The sequence below is a fragment of the Mobula hypostoma genome, chromosome 8 (genome assembly GCF_963921235.1).
Source record: "Mobula hypostoma chromosome 8, sMobHyp1.1, whole genome shotgun sequence".
NCBI lineage: Eukaryota > Metazoa > Chordata > Chondrichthyes > Myliobatiformes > Myliobatidae > Mobula > Mobula hypostoma.
In genome coordinates this window covers 86,852,695-86,872,175 of record NC_086104.1, presented here as the reverse complement: position 1 = coordinate 86,872,175, position 19,481 = coordinate 86,852,695, and the positions used below count along the sequence as shown (strand labels likewise).

The window sequence follows — 19,481 nt, the reverse complement described above, 5'->3', positions numbered from 1 at the left end:
AAGCCAGAGTAGGGACCAGAAGGGGGGCGGGGGGAGGGAAAAAAAGAAAAAAAATTTCCCAAAGGAGAAATCAATATTCATGCCATCAGGTTGGAGGCTACCTAGATGGAATATGAGGTTCTGCTCCTCCATCCTGAGAGTGGCTTCAATGTGACAGAAGAGGAGGCAGTGGACTGATAGCTAAAATAGCTGTTACGTTCTGTGTTGTTGAACAGTCTCTTGCACTGTGAGCTTTACCCTCAAAATAGAAACTTCTGTGTTGAGGTGTAATTAAATAATTAGAGATCTCAATGGATGTGTAAACCATTATTAGTAATCTCATAAATTACTGATACACGTATCTTGGTAATTTTTGACAGTTTGTATAACATGGTTTATGTGGAGTCACTTCCTGCACTTTAAGCCCAGTATTGATTGGGAACCAGTAGGTCTTGGCATTGAACAAGTTTAGGGATGCAATTAATAAGCTACTGTGATAGCAATATAGCACCATAGACTGCATCTTGTATTGGTTTTCCCAGTGGCGCCAGCTACAGAAGCTGTAAGCATGGATATAACTAAATGACATTAGGCACCACTTTAATAATTCAGCAAGACCCAATTGCTTTCATTTTCTTTTACCTGAAATCATACAGTCCATTAAACATTAGAGATTTTAATGTTTTAAAAAGAAGAATCATTTCTATGTAGTTTGGTCTTTTTGCAGCAGTGTTAGTCTTTAGCAATGATTGTACCTCAATGTATTGGGCCTCAGACAGAGAACTTCATCTATAGGTATTGTTTCATTCAAGCCCGGTCTATTATCCATTTGTACTCAATCACTCATCCTTATGGAGATCCTTAGACGTGATCAACTTTGTGCTTCGTAAACACAATGCTACAATGATCTCCTTCCTTTTTCTCTCTCCACATAGAACTACCTGCGTGTGGCCTTCAACAACATGACAAGTGGCTGTACAGCCAAGACTTTACTGGTACAACCATTTACTACAACAGAGGAGCTATGTGCTCTTTGTGCAGCCAAGTTCCAAGTCGAGGACACTCAGAACTATGGGCTTTTCCTCCTCATAAATGACACTTGGCAGCAGTTGGCTCTCGACACCTTCCCACAGAAGATCAAAGCAGAGCTACACAGCAGGCCTCAAGCGCAGCTTTTCCACTTTGTCTACAAGCGCCTGCACAGTGACCTTCCCAACAACAACAATGTCGTTTCTGAGGAATGTAACAGAACTTCGTGAACAAGGATTTTTGTTGCCGTCAGACACCCTGAAGGCCATTTCATTTTACTTGTGCTCACTTTAATAGCATGCTGAGGGTGCATGCTATTAAACCTTAACATGTGAAGCCTTGCCAATGTTCATGGAACCATGTGCAATGCTTTGCAAGGGATGCAGCTGGTTATTGGGTTACTGCATCATCTTGCAATAGGAATTCGCTCTGTGTGGCAAAGACCAGTTAGATGCAATGCATCAGTAAAACTGTCACTGTAGTTGGATGATTTGCATCCTGCTCTTAGATTTAAAACAAAAAGTGGGAATAAAATCAGTTTGGGCGCAGGCTGCATAAATGGTTTTATGTCTATAGGAAGACTGTTTCTGTGGATCCCAGAGACATTAATTTGATAGCAGTTGCTGGTTAACTGAGAGGTCTCTTATTATTATATTTTATAAGCCAGAATTTATTATTCTTATAAACATCTGGGCATATAATGGTAACAATTAATTTGGGGATTTTTTTTTATTATTCACTATGTATATTGTTTTTTTTAAATCTTGACCATAATGTTTGCGCTGATGAATGAAATTATTCTTTGGATCATTCTCCTTACACATGTTGTACAATAATGTAGTAGTGTGTCGGTGCTTTCTGTCTTGCAACATCATTGGTATTTCGATTTGGCCCCAGCATCAAAATGGATTACAGTATCATGCTGCACAATATTCTGTAGCCTTTGTACAGGAAAGGGATTACTCTTCCAGGCATAGTGATTGGTGTCCATTTCCACATTGGTGCAGAATAGATTTATTGGAACAATGTCTGGGATTCAGGACTATAGTTATGTGGAGAGACTATAGAAACCTAGGTTGTTTTCCTTGGAATAGACATGATTAAGAGGAGGTGTAATGGAGGTCTTCAGAATGATAGAGTGAATAAGAGGAATGTTTTCCAGTTGATAGAATCAGTAATCAGCAGGCATCAATTTTAAACAATTGGCAAGGGAATTAGAGGTGACATTTGCAGAGCTAGAATTTGAACGAAGGGCTATATCATTCCTATGAACCTGGAGAAAACACAAGGTGTGGGAAACAGTAAGAGGCTGGGTATTGAAGCACACTAATAGTGATTCAGTGTCACGCAACCCTGCCACTTTGATCTGGCCCACACCTTTATTAACCAGGTCCAACACTTGCCTTTATTGGATCTTGCTCCTCCTTACACAAATCATCGGGTTTGTGGGGGTGTGGCCAGGGTTAGTTGGGGGGTGTGTCCCCTTGGACTTTAGCATTAGGTTTGAGGGTAGGGCTGGTGGATGTATTGTGGGGTTGGGAGAGATATGGTTGTGGAGTTCTGTGTGGTGAGGATGTGGGATATTGGCGGATAGGGTAGTGTTGTGGCTGCAGGTTTGTGGGGGTGTGGCCAGGGTTAATCAGGGTGTACCTAGGGTTAGTGGGGTTGAGTGCCTGCTTGGACTTTAGGATTAGGTTTGAGGGTAGGACTAGCGGATGTACATGTGGGTCTGGGAAAGATATGGTTGTGCAGTTTTGTGTGGTGAAGTATGAGGTGCTATGGTGGATAGGGTAATGTAGTGGAGCCACTTTAATTCAGCCCAAGGCTTTCATTATTTTGGTCCGATACCACTTGGCTTAATGAACTGGATGTTCAAAGGGACACGTCATCAGTAATGCAGCCTGGGGTCACTGGGTGTTTTGAGTCTTAATCATTAGACACCCTTTCCAACGCGACCTAGCTAAAGTTGATCAGGCCCGGCTTGTGTTTATCCCATGGACCAAGATAATGAGAGGCATGTAATTCTGAGGGTAATGATATTTTTAAGCCTCATTACCTGGCATCTGTATGCCTGGGATTTGTATGGATTAATGTGACAGTGTTCACTGCAGATTCAGTATCACTCCACACTGTGACTGAGTTTAGTGGTGACTTGTTTTCTGTGGACCCAGCCTGGGTTTAACTTACTGGTTCCCCTCACCTGGCATGCTGTATCTAAGCCAAGTGTTTATGAACACTAGATGCCCAAAATGAAGCATGCTGTTTTCCCTATAAGTATCATCACTCACTTGATGAGAACAGAATTCATGTTAATTGGTTCAGCCCCTTGGAGCTTTAATATTATAAAGTTGGGCATTGTAAAGTGTGGATGAGGAAGGGATGGGAGGAAGTGATTGGCATAAGAGAATAACAAAATGATTTGGTGTCTCAGAAGGTCAGAGTGAACCAAGCAGGAAAGAAGACGGACCTGGAGAGATAATCATAGATTTAGCTTCTAGCTTTACCTCTCACTTACAGTAAGTCCACCTACTGTCATCCTTTGCTGCTGGGATGCCAGATGATATTCAGGGTAGAAAGGAAAACCTGATACTGTATCTAAAGTCAGTTGTTTACATTACTGTATCTTTACTGCAATCGATTGAAACTTCAACATTCCGAGCTAGCAGTTTTGAGTGTGCTATACTAAACGGTAACTTTTCAATGGCCGCTATCTTTACAACTTGCATTGAGGGCCCCACTACTAATTACTGACTGTAGTCTGCATTGACCTTTTGTGTTATACTGTGAAATTAGATTAACTTTAAAGTACTTTTCTCATGTCAACAATTCGAGTGAAGATTCAGCCGGGATTAACACAATCAAACACTTCTTTGTGCTGTAATTGGACTGTTGTAAGAAAGTGGTTCTAAAGTTGATGGACTAAGTTCAAGGTGCTTAAAATGGGTGATGGGAAGTGGAAATCTTCACATTGAAACAATGAGGCCATTTGGAAGGCTTGCTTCCTGGTACCTCTCTTCCTGGTCAGTAAACGGGAGCACTGAACTTGTCCAATCCTGACAGTGTTAAATTTCCTGCTTTGTCCTAGTTCATAGTTGACCTCATGCTGGTATTCACAACAGGAAAATCAGGAGCAGAGCCTGGATCTTTGAAACTCACAGTGGAGAATATTCTAGTTGTCACTGGAAGAGAAAGAGATATACGCATAAAACCATGTCAGAACTATGAATCTTGTGATTCCAGTTCTGATTTACCTCTGCAAATAAGCACTCGACAAGTGTAGTTGCTGGTAAGAGGAGTGCCTTCTGAAACTTTGTTAGTGTGGTCAGTCTGGTGTACATTGTCTGGTCAGATTTGTTCCTACAGGGAACCTTGGAGCAACAAAAAAAAAAGATCATAGATAACAGGAAACTGCAGATGTTTGGATCTGGGAAAAAAAAACAAGCTGCTGGACAAACTTAGTGGGTGAGGCAAAATCTGTGGACCAGTTCTGATGCAGGTCTCAACTCAGAACATCAGATTTTCTGTTTACCTCCACAAATACTTACCTGACTCGCTAAGTTCCTCCAGCAGTTTGTTTTTCAAAAAGATCAGCAACCTGGGTCTCCAACCTTTTGCTCCTTCTTGGTTCATGGAATGGACAGTCCCCAGAAAATGGGGATTTATGCAGCACCAAAGCTGAATGTGCTCAGTGATATCATTAAAAGTGGAGCACAAAATGCTCCACTTCCTTGAACCATCCCTTCCAGATGGCCACAATAATATAATAAAGAGCTCTACCATGTTTCTCCAAACTTTCCCAACTGATTGTAGAATAAAATTATTATTTGCTTATAAATCCAAAGGAAAAGCTTGATGCTGAAAGACATGGAAGCAAATTAAGTCTAAGGGAAAAACAGAATGGAATCAAATATTTTAAGTGAAATACTATAAATTTGCTCCATATGCAGTTTGTATCTGCACAGTGACTGGGCTCTATGTAACAAAAGGATGGCATCAACACGGCCAGGATCTGACATTTTTGGCCTCCACAAAGGTGATTTGTCAAACAGGCAAAGATATATATAAATTCTACATGCAAAATTTTCCACTAATAGGGCATGAGAGGCATTTATATCATTTGCACATCATCAAGTATTTAATCCCTCTCTTGAGCTGCTCACTGCAGTCCTGGCTATTTGCCAACTATTGGATAAATATCCTGAAGTCTTCCAAGCTTAATGTTGACTGCCATACAAAGTATAATATCTTAGCTGCAAAAAATGTTTTAAACTATTTCATTTCTGATTCTGGTCACATGATGTGTGATTCTCTGTTCAACCATATAAGCCAGTAAGATATATATTCTATACATGAGCCTCCTTGATGTTGTCAGCAGTTGCAAGACTGATAAATCGCAAGAGAACCACAGGCATTGGGAGTTGCTCTCCTGTGGGTTGTATTCATTATCTGATTTCTGGATTACTTTGTGATTTGACTCCCATGAATTGGCATTATATTCTTCTGAACAAGCCTATAGTCCAAGAGTTTCTAGATTTCCATTAGTTTCATTTAAGTTTATCTTCTTTTATTTTCAAGGTTTTCATGAACCATATCTCTTTTACTTGTATATTTCTAGAAAAATTAGGCATTTTATGCAATGGCAGCTCATTCACTGGTTAATGCAAGTTTCCATTTCAGTGATACAATTGAGCTTTGTTCTGTGCATCAGACGGTTTAGAAAGCAAAATTGACAATTGCCAGTTCAGTGTAGGTTATACCATTGTAAACTATGGGAACAAACTGTTAACCTAAAATTGGCTTGCATCAAGATTACTTTTAGGTAGATTGTCTCTTTAATGAAACCGCATTTGTGATTTGTATTTGTAGTTTAGAACAGCACTAAGAATTTGTATACCATTGTGACAAAAATATTTGGATACATCAATCCAAACCCCTTTTATACTGTAGCCACATACTGTGCATACTACGTACAACCGAAATATTGGATTTTGCACTCAATAAAAATTGAATGTTTCAGTTATGTAGTGTGTGTGTGTGTTTCAGTTCAAATATATCTGGTTATCTTGTGACATTAACAGGGAAACATGAAGCAGTTTTCTTTATAATTATGTATCTTATCCAGTACTTTGGAGTTCCAGCAGATAGCAATTAACCAAGTGTCCAAGAGTTAGCCTAAGCTGAACAACCTGTTGCTTGTGACCTGCCATTTTCAGGGTGTGTAACCATTCTTGTATTGAGCAAAAACAAGCCCTCTTCACACATTCCCATTATCTCACCACAGATACTAGCATACAGCTACATTGTAGCAGCAATTTATAGTGCCAATTAACCTACTAACTCACATGTCCTTGAGATGTGGGAGGAAACTAGTGCAAATAGTTTCCTCCCCCCCACCCCACCCCGAGGAAGAGTGCAAATTCCATGTGACTGACAGTAGAGGTTAGCATCAAACCTTGTTCACTGGAGCTCTGAGTTAGCAGCTCTACCAGCTCTGCTATTGTGCTGCCCATGGAAGTGCCCAACATCGACTTGGATAAATAGAAGCTGTGTCAACATGCAAAGCACAATGGTTTAGCAGTGTGGCACCTAAAATTCAAACACAGAAGTAAACCTATATTTTTTCATTCCCATGTGGAAGTTTTGTGCAAGTGTAAAAGTAATTTCAGAGCTCGTTGAAAGAAAGTTATCAAATGTAAGTCGCAGCAGCATCCTGTTTGTACAGCAAAAACTTTTATAACCAACTCAGCTCATGCCAAATGTCATCACATTTTTAGGAAAAATTTCCTACAACAGAACCATTTCCCATAAATATTGCATTTTAAGTGGTGGCTGCAGAACAATGAAATAATTAAAGCTGAAATCCTGCAGCTCCGACAGTATGACCCAGTTCAATGTTATCCTCCAGCGTTCCCTGTACAGTTTGCATGTCCTCCCCCTAACCAGATGCTCTGGCTTCCTCCCACACCTTAGAGATGCGTGGATTGATAGGTCAGTTCACTGCTGTTCCTTGCCCCTAGTGTATACACTCAGTTGCCATTTTATTTAGATACCTCTGTACACCTCATTAATGTAAATACCTAATCAGCCAATCATGTGGCAGCAATTCATTGCAGATTTGGACAAGAGGTTCAGTTGTTGTTCACACCAAACATCAGAATGGGGAAGAAATGTGATGCAAGTAACTTTGACCATGGAATGATTGTTGGTGCCAGATGGGGTGGTTTGAGCATCTCAGAAACTGCTGATCTCCTGGGATTTTTGTGCACAACAGTCTCTAAAGTTTACAGAATGGTGTAAAAAAAAACAAAAAAATCCAGTGAGTGGCAGTTCTGTGGGCAAAAACACCTTGTTAGTGAGAGAGTGGCCAGACTGGTTCAAGCTAACAGGAAGGTGATAGTAACTCAAAAAGCCATGCATTACAACAGTGGTGAGCAGGAGAGCATCTCTGAAACCACAACACGTTGCACCTTGACTTGGATTATCTACTGCAGTAGATGACGACGTTGGGTTCCACTCCTGTACCTAATAAAGTGGCTACTGAGTGTAGGTGAGTGGTAGAATCTGGGGAGGGAGCTGATATGGGAAAATAGGATTAGTATAAATGGGTGTTTAATGGTGGGCTGAAGGGTGTGTTTATATGCTGTAAGACTCAATGATTAAAATAACATAACCTCATCCTACAGACAGTCCCTACAGAATTTCTGGTGCTAGCCTGAAGCTAAATTTTTGATCAATGTATTTGTGAGTAGCTGTCAAATCACAAATAAGAGGAAATCTGCAGATGCAGGAAATCCGAGCAACACACACAAAATCCTAGAGGAACTCAGCAGGCCAGGCAGCATCTATCGGGGGAGGGGGGAATTAGTCAACATTTCGGGCCAAAATTCTTCAGCAGGACTGGAAAAAATGAGGTAGCCTCCAACCTGATGGCATGAACATCAATTTCTCAAATTTCCAGTAATGCCTTCCACCGCTTCCTCCCCCCCCCCACCCGACTTCACCATCTCCCATCCCTTTTTTCCTCCCTTACCTTATCTCCTTGTCTGCCCATCACCTCCCTCTGGTGCCTCCCTTTTTCTTACTTCCATGGCCTTCTGTCTCTTTCACCACTCAACTTCCCAGCTCTTTACTTCACCCCTCCCCCTCCAAAATCACCTGGTGTTTCTCTCTCCCCTCCCCCATCTTTTAAATCTACTCCTCAGCTTTTTTTTCCACCAGTTCTGCCGTAGGGATTCTGCCCGAAATGTCAACTGTAATTTTTTGCCATAGATGCTGCCTGGCCTGCTGAGTTCTTCCAGCATTTTATGTGTGTTGTGAGTAGCTGGTATGCTTTCCTATTTATTCCCACTTTCCTGTTATGAGAATGGTGGGGCTCGTCATTCATAGAAAGTAATTACATCTGACCTGTCAACCAGCTGGTTTACTGAATGATGTTGTAATGACACCATTAACTTGTAGCTTCCAATTCATTTTCTGCATTTTTATGAGTGAATTACTTCTAATAATTAAAATGAAAAACATTTTGTGAGCTAAAATCTCTGCATGCATTTAAACCAAGTTTTTCTCTAAACTATGTAATTAAGTTTGACACGAGTTTAGAAAGAATCTGAAAACTTTTGACCTCATCGTTATTCTCCCAAATGCTTAAATAAATGATTTTACTCCATAATTGTAGAGATACAGCAGGTAGTGTGAAAAGAACAAAAAAAGAAAAAAAGTCCTGATGAAGGGTCTCGGCCTGAAACGTCGACTGCACCTCTTCCTACAAATGCTGCTTGGCCTGCTGCGTTCACCAGCAACTTTAATGTGTGTTGTAGTGTGAAAAGAATGTCGTTTCACCAGACTGTGAGGCAAATGACCATTTTGGTGAAAGGAAGAACTTGTACCACATTATCTTGTACCTGAACTGTAAGCTCTGTGGTCAAAAGGGGACACTGGCTCATATACTGTCCAGGTGTAAAACAGCTCTAACTCAAGGACAGTATAGGTGGTGCCATGATAAGGTGCTTCTGGCTCTTGCTGACACACTAGAGTGGGAGAGATGCAAGAAGAGGACGGCTGGCACAGATTTGAGGAAGGCCATCACCTTCATCAAAGAGGGAGCTAGGCCTTTCGTAACCAAACAACCAAAGCCCAATCTGCTGCTAACGGCCAGGTCCTGGGAGAAGAGGGTCGATGTGGGAAGGAGGTTGCAGTTCCCGGATGTGGTGCACACAACCCCATGCCCGGACATTGTACCGTGGTCAACGGAAGACAAGAAAATAATTCTGGTTGAGTTGACTGTGCCCTGGGAGGAGGGATGGGAAGAGGCCCACGAGAGAAAGGCCTTGAAGTACCAGCCCTTACTGCAGGAGTGTAAAGACAAGGGATGGCAGGCATGGTTGTTCCCTGTGGAGATCGGCTGCAGAGGTTTCCCAGCCAAATCAGCATGGCGGTTGTTGTCAGATCTGGGCCTGGACAAAAGGAGCAAAAAAACAAGAAGGTCGTAGGATGGGGGAAGAGGCAGAACCAGCCTCTTGTTGGATTTGGAGTAGGCGAGAGGAGGGAAGCTGGAAGCCAGGAGCAGACGGGCAGTGATTTGGCCACCACTGCCAGCCTACCAACTGGAGAGTGTCACGGTTAAGGGTCGAAACACTCAGTGAAGGTTGGGAACCACCTGATGACATCTACTTATGGCTGACGGCTACGGTTACCTTATAAGGTAACTGGAGAATGCACCTTAGGTGTATGTAATAAGTCAAGAGAAAAGTTGATTTCTTCTTTATTTTTTCCTTTTTTCACTATTATATATTTATTGTAATTTGTAGTTATTATTATGTATTACAATGTACTGCTACCACAAAACAACAAATGTCACGGCAAATGCCAATGCTATTAAACCTGATTCTGATCGAGGGAAAAACACTAAAAAGCACACCAAGAAAAGCTCCTTGAAATAGTGCTATGGAATCTCCTGCATCAGTGAACCCTCTTGAGTCTTATTTAAGAGCTCATCTGCACACATCGTCTCAAACATTGCAACTCTTATTACTGTTCTGATGTGACAGCCTGTGTTTCTTTGCTCAAGCCTGTGCAGAGTATCGTTTGCCAGATGGAAGCAGCTGAAACAGTTTGTGGAAGTGGTGACTGGAGTCCCTGATAATCCTCCGGGCCCTTTTTACGGCCCTCTGCTGTAAATGTCCTGAAAAGAGGAAAGTTCACATCCACAGATTTGCTGGCCTGTCCACACCCACCCTCTGCAGTGCCCTGTGATTGAGGGAGGTACGGTTCCCTTACCAGGCGGTGACACAGCCAGTCAAGTTGCTCTCGATGGCGCCCCTGCAGAAAGTCCTGAGGATTTGTGGACTCATGCCGAACTTCTTTAGCTGTCTTGAGTTGAAAGAGATGCTGTTGTGCCTTTTCACCACACAGCCAGTATGTACAGTCCAGGTGCGATCCTCAGTGATGTATATACTGAGGAACTTGAAAATACTCACCCTTTCATCTACAGTCCCATTGATGTCAATAGGGGCTAGCCTGTCTCCGTTCCTCCTGCAATTCACAATCAAATCCTTCATTTTTTTGACATTGAGGGAGGCATTGTTTCCTTGGCACCACAGCGTCAGGGCATGGACTCCTCTGTAGGCTGTCTCATCACTGTTGGAAATAAGGCCTATCAATGTTACATCATCTGCAAATTTGATCAGATTGGAGCTGTGTGTGGCAACACAGTCGTGGGTGTATAGGGAATAGAGGCGGGGGCTCAGGGCACAGCCCCGAGGGGCTGCTGTGTTGAGGGGCAGAGGTGAATGTGCCTATCCTTACCACCTGCCAGCAATCCAACAGGAAGTCCAGGATCCAGCTGCACAAGGCGAGGTGCAGGCCAAAATCTCTGAGCTTCTTGTTGAGCTTGGGGGGGATTATGGTGTTAAATATGGTGTCTAAGAACAGCATTCTAACATAAGCATCCCTCTTCTCCAGGTGAGTGACGACGTTGTGTAGTGCTGTGGCTATGGCATCGCCTGTTAATCGGTTGTGTAGAAATAAAATAAATTCTGATTCTAATTCTAAATCAGAGGGACTTAAACCCACAATCTAAAGACATGCAAAATTGCCATCAACTGAGCTACAGCTGACATAGTAAAGAATGACTGAATATCAAGAAGATTTCCTCTTGCTCCTTCAAATCTGTCATAGTTTAATTTCTCATCAGGCAAGAAAAAAGCCGAACTATGCAGCAGGTCCTTGTTATCCAAATGAAGTAATAGCTCGAATTAGCTTGTCACTTGAGCAGAGGTTGAAGTATCCTCACATCTGGAGGTAAGAGTAACATTATTGAGTTGAGTTTATGCAGCAAACTTAACTGGTTTAACATCAAGGGTTATAGACCACATTACAATAAAACTAATAACTACAGTGCTGCCTCCTCTTGAAGTATCATATCCATTTAATCCAGGTTAATTACTAACCTTGCAATGACACTGAAGTTATAGTAAGAAACCATCTTTATCAAAGTAAAAGTTCAAAGTAAATTTATTATCAAAATACATTTATGTCACATATACAACCCTGAGATTCATTTTCTTGCAGGTGTTCACAGTAAATATAAAAAAAGAAGAAATAATAATAATTTAAGCAATAAATATTGAGAACATGAGATGAAGAGTCCTTGAAAATGAATCCATATGTTGTGGAGACAGTTCAGTGTTGGGAGTGAGTGAAGTTATCCTCACTGGTTCAAGAGCCTGATAGTTGAGGGGTAATAACTGTTCCTGAACCTGGTGGTGTGGGTCCTGAGGCTCCTGTACCTCCTTCCCAATTCCAAGCTAGAGAGGGAGAGTATGGCCTGGATGGTGGTGGTCCTTGATGATGGATACCGCTTTCCTGTGACAGCGCTCCATGTAGATGTGCTCAATGGTGGGGAGGGCTTTGCCCACGATGGACTGGGTTGCATCCACTAATTTTTGAAAGCTTTTTCATTCAAGGGCATTGGTGTTTCTGTATGACTGTGAAGCAACCAGTCAATATACTCTCCTCCATCCATCGACAGAAGCTTGTCAAAGTTTAGATGACATGCTGAATCTTTACAAACTTCTAAGGAAGTAGAGGTGCTGCTGTGCTTTCTTGGCAATGGAACTCATGCTGGGCCCAGGACAGATCTTCCAAAATGATAACACTGAGGAATTTAAAGTTGCTGACCCTCTCCACCTCTGATCTCCTGATGAGGACTGGCTCATGAACCTTCTGCTTCTTCCACCTGAAGTCAAGAGTCAACTCCTTGGTCTTGCTGACATTGAGGGAGAGGTGGTTGTTGTGTCACCACTCAGCAAGATTTTCAACCTCCCTCCGAATGCTGATTCGTCACCACCTTTGATATGGCCAACGACAGTGGTGTCATCAGCAAACTTGAATATGGCACTGGAGCTGTGCTTAGCCACACAGTGATTTGTATAAAGTGAGTAGAGTTGTGGAGGAATGATGTGGTTTGAAGTATTTTAAAACTTGCAAAGGTGTGACTGCCACACATTTGTTGCTCCTAATATCAATTTTTTATACCTCTTGAACACTTGCTCTGTTCTACACTGAAACTTGCTTGTCACCTATATTCCTTGGCTTTCAGTAGCATCTAAGATCAATTTGAAAATACTTGGCTTCTATGCTCCTGTTCTCCCCGCCCCCCACCCAGCTACTATTTGGGACAGTGACATTAGAGACCAATCCTTGACAAAAAATGGATGTTTAGTGCCACTGAGGTTGTATTCTGCTTCATCCACACTTTGCAGAATTCCCTGCTTTGGAAACCAAGAATTCCAAAGATAAATTACCTGGAAACATTCAGTAGTTCAGATAGCATCTTCTAAGAGTGAAAAAGGGCTAAATTTTCAGGTTGATGACTCTTGATTATAACTGTAAATGTCCTGTGCTATAGTGTCAGAGCACCCTGCATCAATGTAGAGAACACAGGAAAGAAATCAATGTGTTACACAACATACAGCTGTTCAGCAGAATGATTCACAGTTTCAGCCACTTCCCCAGTTGGACATGTGTATCCACTTGACCAGTTTGTGAGCTTATGTTTGTTAAAAGTTACACACTGTACTAATGACAAAATTTAGCTTCAGCACTGAGTTCTTATGTTCCCACCCCAAAAAATGTTTCTCATTTTGGTTAGTTAAATCTATTTGCTTCTGAAACAAAGCTTCCTGACTCCACCAGATTCTTTTAAGGGCACAGACGGATGAGTCAGAGGCAGTTTCAATGGAACTCGTCACTTTTAAAAACAGGAAAGCGACTCAGCGCCTGGACATAATCAGGATTGTTGTTTTGGACAAGAGAAGGAAAAAAGTTTGAAGCATGACACACTGGAATATTGCTATGTAAACACAGCTCTTGTGAAGCTCTATTCCTTTAAAGCAGAGAATAGTGGAAACAGTGTATTAAAAACATGCCATTTACCCTCAATCACTCCTCTGGTATGCTCCACCACAGCAGTTTGGCCCTACTCCGATTGTAACATTTTTCTCTGGCCTCAAGTATTGATTTTTTTTCACTTTTGACAATACTGAAGTAAAGATGTTGTTTAATTTAATCTCCCATGGGAGGTCGGGGATAAAGATGGAGATGTTGTTTAATTTAATCTCCCAGGGCAGATAGGAGATAAAGGTGTATTGGCCATAGATCCCTAAATGACCACCTTTAAAAGGGACAGATAACCGATGTAAGATGGCGCTGGTGAAATGCAGCGACGGCTCACTGGCAGCAAACAAAGCTATTCACTACACTATTGATCACCCTTTTTCTGGACGACGATCACTGCAATCAATAGCCTGTAATTTCCTTTCTGGAGCTGAGCTTTCGAACAGCCTGCACAATGTGACATTTTTGCGGTGTGGGCTGAAGTCTTGAAGCTGCAGGACAGTTGGGGCGTGTATGGGCCGTATCGAGGGAGCATGGCCTGGGCCCGAGAGTGAGGAATGAGCCAATACTCGGACATTGCCGAAGCAGACTTGGAGCTGATCGAAAGCGGCAGATCCCAGATAAGGCATAGTCGAGAGCAAGGAATGAGCTGATGTTCAATGCCAGGCCAGATTGAAAAGATCAAGGTGTTGGGACCAGAGGCAAGGGACGAGCTGGAGTTCAGTTCACTGCTTGGCGAGGCTTACTTGTCTCTGTGCTGAACAGGGGCTGTGGCCTGCAACTAACGGGCTCCTGGACAATTTGCAATATTGACTGGCTTTTTGGCTGTGACCTCACTTTCATGAACCTTAGTTCTGAAACTTATTTGCTTACTTTTTATTGTTTGCACAATTTGTTCTTTTTTTGCACATTGGGTGTTTGACGGTCTTCTTTTAATGGGTTCTAATGGGCTTCTTTGTTTTATGACTGCCTGTAAGAGACATATCAAGGTTGTATATAGTATACATACTTATATAATAAATGCACTTTGAATTTTGAACCAATCCTATATCAGAAAGCCACTTTATTTTAAGCTGCATGTTTCCAATTTAAGGAATTAGCTTTAATACCTGCAGGTTGGATTTCCCAAGATCTCAGGAAACCGTACGGCTGAGGACAGTCAGGAAGGGCTGGATCTGCCTGTACCTTTCCTGCATGCTGTGTGGGCCAGAAGAAAGTGGAAACCATTTCTTGGACAATTTGCATGAGACAGACCTCCTCTGATTGGCCCATGGCCATGGGAAATTCTGAGTTTCAGAGTTTCAGGCTTCCTAGTGCCAAATTATTTCCTCTTCCTTCTTCCTTCCTACATTGCAGATTGGAACCTCTTGGAAATACTGATACAGAATGACTTATCTTCACACTTCTATTCAGTGAGACAATTGCTACAAAAATAATTTTATTCAGATACATTTTAGGGATCTTTCCTAAAGGAAGCATTTCAACTTGCCAAGGTGGTGAGTCTTGATACTGTAAATAAAATTCCCTCCTATATTTGTTCCCGAGGCTAAGAAATTCAATCACTTCATTGGCAGAACCCAGGTATATTGAATTAGGGTGATCCCCAAAAGTACCCTGAGAAGAATCATTTTACTTTGAGTGGGTAGAGTCTCTAATGAACCACCAGGGAGAGGAGTGAAAGCAGATTCAGTCATACCATTCAAAAGATAACTGGATCAGTATCTGAAAGGGAAGAATTTGCTGGACTGTGGGGTGAGTGTTGGTAGTGGGATGGGATGAATGATATCTTTCTGGGCTCCAACCAATTTCTGATTCGGTAATGCATTTTTCTTCCCAAAGTGTTATGCAGTTAGGTATCATTCTACAACACCCTCCCCTTGCCCCCACCATGACTGAAACACAATGAAGACTAATTTGATAATTTAGCATCACATGGGAAATTCAACCAGGTATTAGAGACACACAGTCTCCAAAAAAAGTTCTTCTGTATCAGCAGGCACACCATGACATCATTCCCTTTGCAATACTCCCTTTAGAACATCATGAGGGAATTAGGGCTAAGCAGTCTGGAAGTAAATGTCATTGGAAATTCAGGGGCAATTAGGTCATTCCTCTGCAGCACTGGATCGGGACCCCTATCAAGTAAGGTCCTCTTTTACTTTTTACACTTTTGACTATCTCACCCTTCCCCTCCACCCCCCACACTGCACATCCTCCAGGGCCCAAGCCATGACCTCTTTGACCCTCCCAACATCCCAATCATGCAGAATTTCCAATCCTTCTAAGACCACCCCGATTCTCTTAACGCCCAACCCACTGACATCCCTTCCAAGGGCTCTCAATAGAGATCACAGTCTCCAAACCATATTTCCTCATTCCCACTTACCTTATTGCCACCTGTGATCACAAACAGACCCTGAAACTCCACATGTCTTGCCCCTGTCCTACCCACCACACTAATCCAAGGAAAGAGCTATGACCGTTCCCTCCACCATCCCATGTGCTTCTTCAACCCCACCTGCTTCCAGCTCTGAATAGTCACACAAGCAATCCTAAAACTGCCACATGCCTAGTCAAATTTGTCTGATTCTTTGGACCTTGGTCATGGATCACATTCAAAGTAGCTACTGTTCCCTGATCCAATTACACTTCATGCAGCTACTTGGGAGCACTTAGGACTCAAAGGTCTCATGTCAACACCTGGCACTCAGCTCATTCCACTCTGGGGATCCCTGGTTAGCTGAAAAATCTTGCCAAAGGTTAGTGGCAGCTCTTTTATCAGTAGGTGGGATCAGTGTATGAGGGAGAAAAGTGAATGTGAACCCTGAATTCAGTGGGCTCCCTGTGGTAGAGGAATCAAGCCAAGACTTTGCATCAATCTTCACCAGGTGAGCATGTGAAATCTCCAGAAATCAAAAATAGAACTACTGATCAAAGAATAGTATGAGAGAGGTTTGTGGACCTGAAAGCAGATTAATCCCATGGGTCAGATGATTTTCATCCCAAAGTTTTGAAAGAGATTACCTTAGAGATAGTGGGTGCTATAGATAACATCTTTAGGCAAAATGTTGGAATCTTTAATGAAGATTGCAACAACAATAATAACATAGAATCATAGCATTTTAGGGTGTAGAAACAGACTATTTGGTCCAACTTGTCACACCAGCCAATGGGCATTCTTCTGTATTAATCACATCAGGCAGTGCTAGAAACATAGAAACATAGAAAACCTACAGCACCATACAAGCCCTTCAGCCCACAAAGCTGTGCCGAACATGTCCCCACCTTAGAACTACCTAGGCTTTACCCATAGCCCTCTATTTTTCTGAGCTCCATGTAGCCATCCAGGAGTCTCTTAAAAGACCCTATTGTTTCTGCCTCCACCACCGCCGCTGGCAGCCCATTCCACGCACTCACCACTCTCTGCATAAAAAACTTATCCCTTACATCTCCTCTGTACCTACTTCCAAGCACCTTAAAATTATGCCCTCTCGTGCTAGCCATTTCAGCCCTGGGGAAAAGCCTCTGACTATCCACACAATCAATGCCTCTCATTATCTTGTACACCTCTATCAGGTCACCTCTCATCCTCCGTTGCTCCAAGGAGAAAAAGCCGAGTTCACTCAACCTATTCTCATAAGGCACACTCCCCAATTCAGGCAACATCCTTGTAAATCCCCTCTGCACCCTTTCTATGGTTTCCACATCCTTCCTGTAGTGAGGCGACCAGAATTGAGCACAGTACTCCAAGTGGGGTCTGACCAGAGTCCTGTATAGCTGCAACATTACCTTTCGGCTCTTAAACTCAATCCCATGATTGATGAAGGCCAATGCACCATGTGCCTTCTCAACCACAGAGTCAACCTGCATAGCAGCTTTGAGTGTCCTATGGACTCGGACCCCAGAATCCCTCTGATCCTCCACACTGCCAAGAGTCTTACCATTAATGCTATATTCTGCCATCATATTTGACCGACCAAAATGAACCACCTCACACTTATCTGGGTTGAACTCCATCTGCCACGTCTCAGCCCAGTTTTGCATCCTATCAATGTCCCGTTGTAACCTCTAACAGCCCTCCACACTATCCACAACATCCCCAACCTTTGTGTCATCAGCAAATTTACTAATCCATCCCTCCACTTCCTCATCCAGGTCATTTATAAAAATCACAAAGAGTAGGGGTCCCAGAGCAGATCCCTGAGGCACACCACTAATCACCAGCCTCCATGCAGAATATGACCCATCTACAACCACTCTTTGGCCTTCTGTGGGCAAGCCAGTTCTGGATCCACAAAGCAATGTCCCCTTGGATCCCATGCCTCCTTACTTTCTCAATAAGCCTTGCATGGGGTACCTTATCAAATGCCTTGCTGAAATCCATATACATTACATCTACTGCTCTACCTCATCAATACTAGTTTTATGCACTTAGTTTGTATGTAACTACCCTCTTCTCAGTCCTTCTTTTCTATAGTAATTATCTGCATTTATTGAATAAAGTAATTGTAGTTTATGTAATTTACACTTTCTCCTGCATTCTTCAGATATATTCTGGTTTCTCCTTATATGTTATACAGTCCTATGTTATACAATTCATCTTGCATTTTAATACAATAAACTGTAAGATGTGAGGCTAAATATACTGTGTTCCCCTTCTATTGTCAACCAATTGTTTTGCAAATCAATATCTGCTTGTGAGACTGAGGAAGGTAGGAAATGGGGAGCAGTTGTGTGGACAATGAGCTAATATGGTGAAAGACAGGGTATCAAGAGAATGGATCTGGAAAGCTACAAACAGTGTGGAGATCCCATTACTGCCTAAACCCTCACTGATTATCCTAAAACAATATTAGACAGCTTCCAGGGATACCCAAAAATAGAGCTCAATGTAGTGTCAGATTAAGTATCTTTCACAGTAATACACACAAATGCTAGAAGAACTCAGCAGGTCATGCAGCATCCATGGAAAGGAATAAAGAGACAACCCTTCATCAAGACTTTTAGGCTCACATTGGAAAAAACTTGTCTTCCTTCTTCATACCATTCAGTTCTAATTCCTGATGCTATACCCCTGGTTTGGGTAATAATATACTTAGACTGGTATTTGGTTTACTATTGTCACCTACACTCAGTGACCACTTTATTAGGTACACCTGCACACCTGCTTATTAATGCAAATATCTAATCAGCTAACCATGTGGCAATAACTCAATGCATAAAAGCATGCAGACATGGTCAAGAGGTTCAGTTGTTGTTTACACCAAACATCAGAATGGGGAAGAAATGTAATCTAAGTGACATTGACTGTGGAATGATTGTTGGTGCCAGATGGGGCGGTTTGAGTATCTCAGAAACTGCACAACACTCTCGAGTTTATGGAGAATGGTGTGATAAACAAAGTAACATCCAATGAGCAGCAGTTATGAGGGCAATAACGCCTTGAGAGAAGTCAGAGGAGAATGCCCAGACTAGTTCAAGCTGACAGGAAGGTAACAGTAATCCAAATGGCCACATGTTACAACAGTGGTGTGGAGAAGAACATCTCTGAATGCACAATATGTTGAAATTTGAACGGAGAGGCCACAGCAGCAGAAGACCATACCAATTCCGCTCCTGTGGCCATTTTATTTGGTACACTCCTATAGCTAATAAAGTGGACACTGAGTATATATCTTTCTATGTATTAAAGGAATCACGAAATAATGGTATTATTAAGGAAAATGGCATATTCAAGATTCAAAAAACTTTATTGTCATTCTAACTGTACATCAGCTCTGCAGGGCAGAATGAGACAGCGTTTCCCAGGAGCAGTGCAATCATAACATAACAAACGCAACACTAAATAATAAACATAACAATAAATAGTAAAACACAACAGCCACATGTCAGTTAAAATCAAGTTATAAGTGTCCAGTGCAAGTTAAAAGCAGAGTCAGGTGGAGCAGCTATTTAGCAGTCTGACTGCCTGTGGGAGGAAGCTATTTAGTAGCCTTGTGGTTTTAGTTTTGATGCTCCTGTAACATTTGCCTGATGGCAGAAGAACAAACAGTTCATGGAGAGGGTGTGAGGGGTCT

The 19,481-nt window shown here is 42.2% G+C and overlaps 1 protein-coding gene across 9 annotated transcripts in view; it reads left to right on the top strand.

Moving 5' to 3' along the window:
• LOC134350696 (ras and Rab interactor 2-like) overlaps nucleotides 1-9,558 on the top strand; it is a 175,872-nt gene extending 166,314 nt beyond the window's left edge. For 8 of the 9 annotated variants that reach the window (XM_063056260.1, XM_063056252.1, XM_063056254.1 and 5 more), the window contains one exon: nucleotides 915-9,558. In XM_063056260.1, the coding sequence (XP_062912330.1) occupies nucleotides 915-1,238 (324 nt within the window). In that variant the 3' untranslated portion in view covers nucleotides 1,239-9,558. The remainder of the gene's footprint in view (nucleotides 1-914) is intronic. The other variant, XM_063056261.1, reaches the window with a different exon arrangement.
• Nucleotides 9,559-19,481: the final 9,923 nt, after the last annotated feature.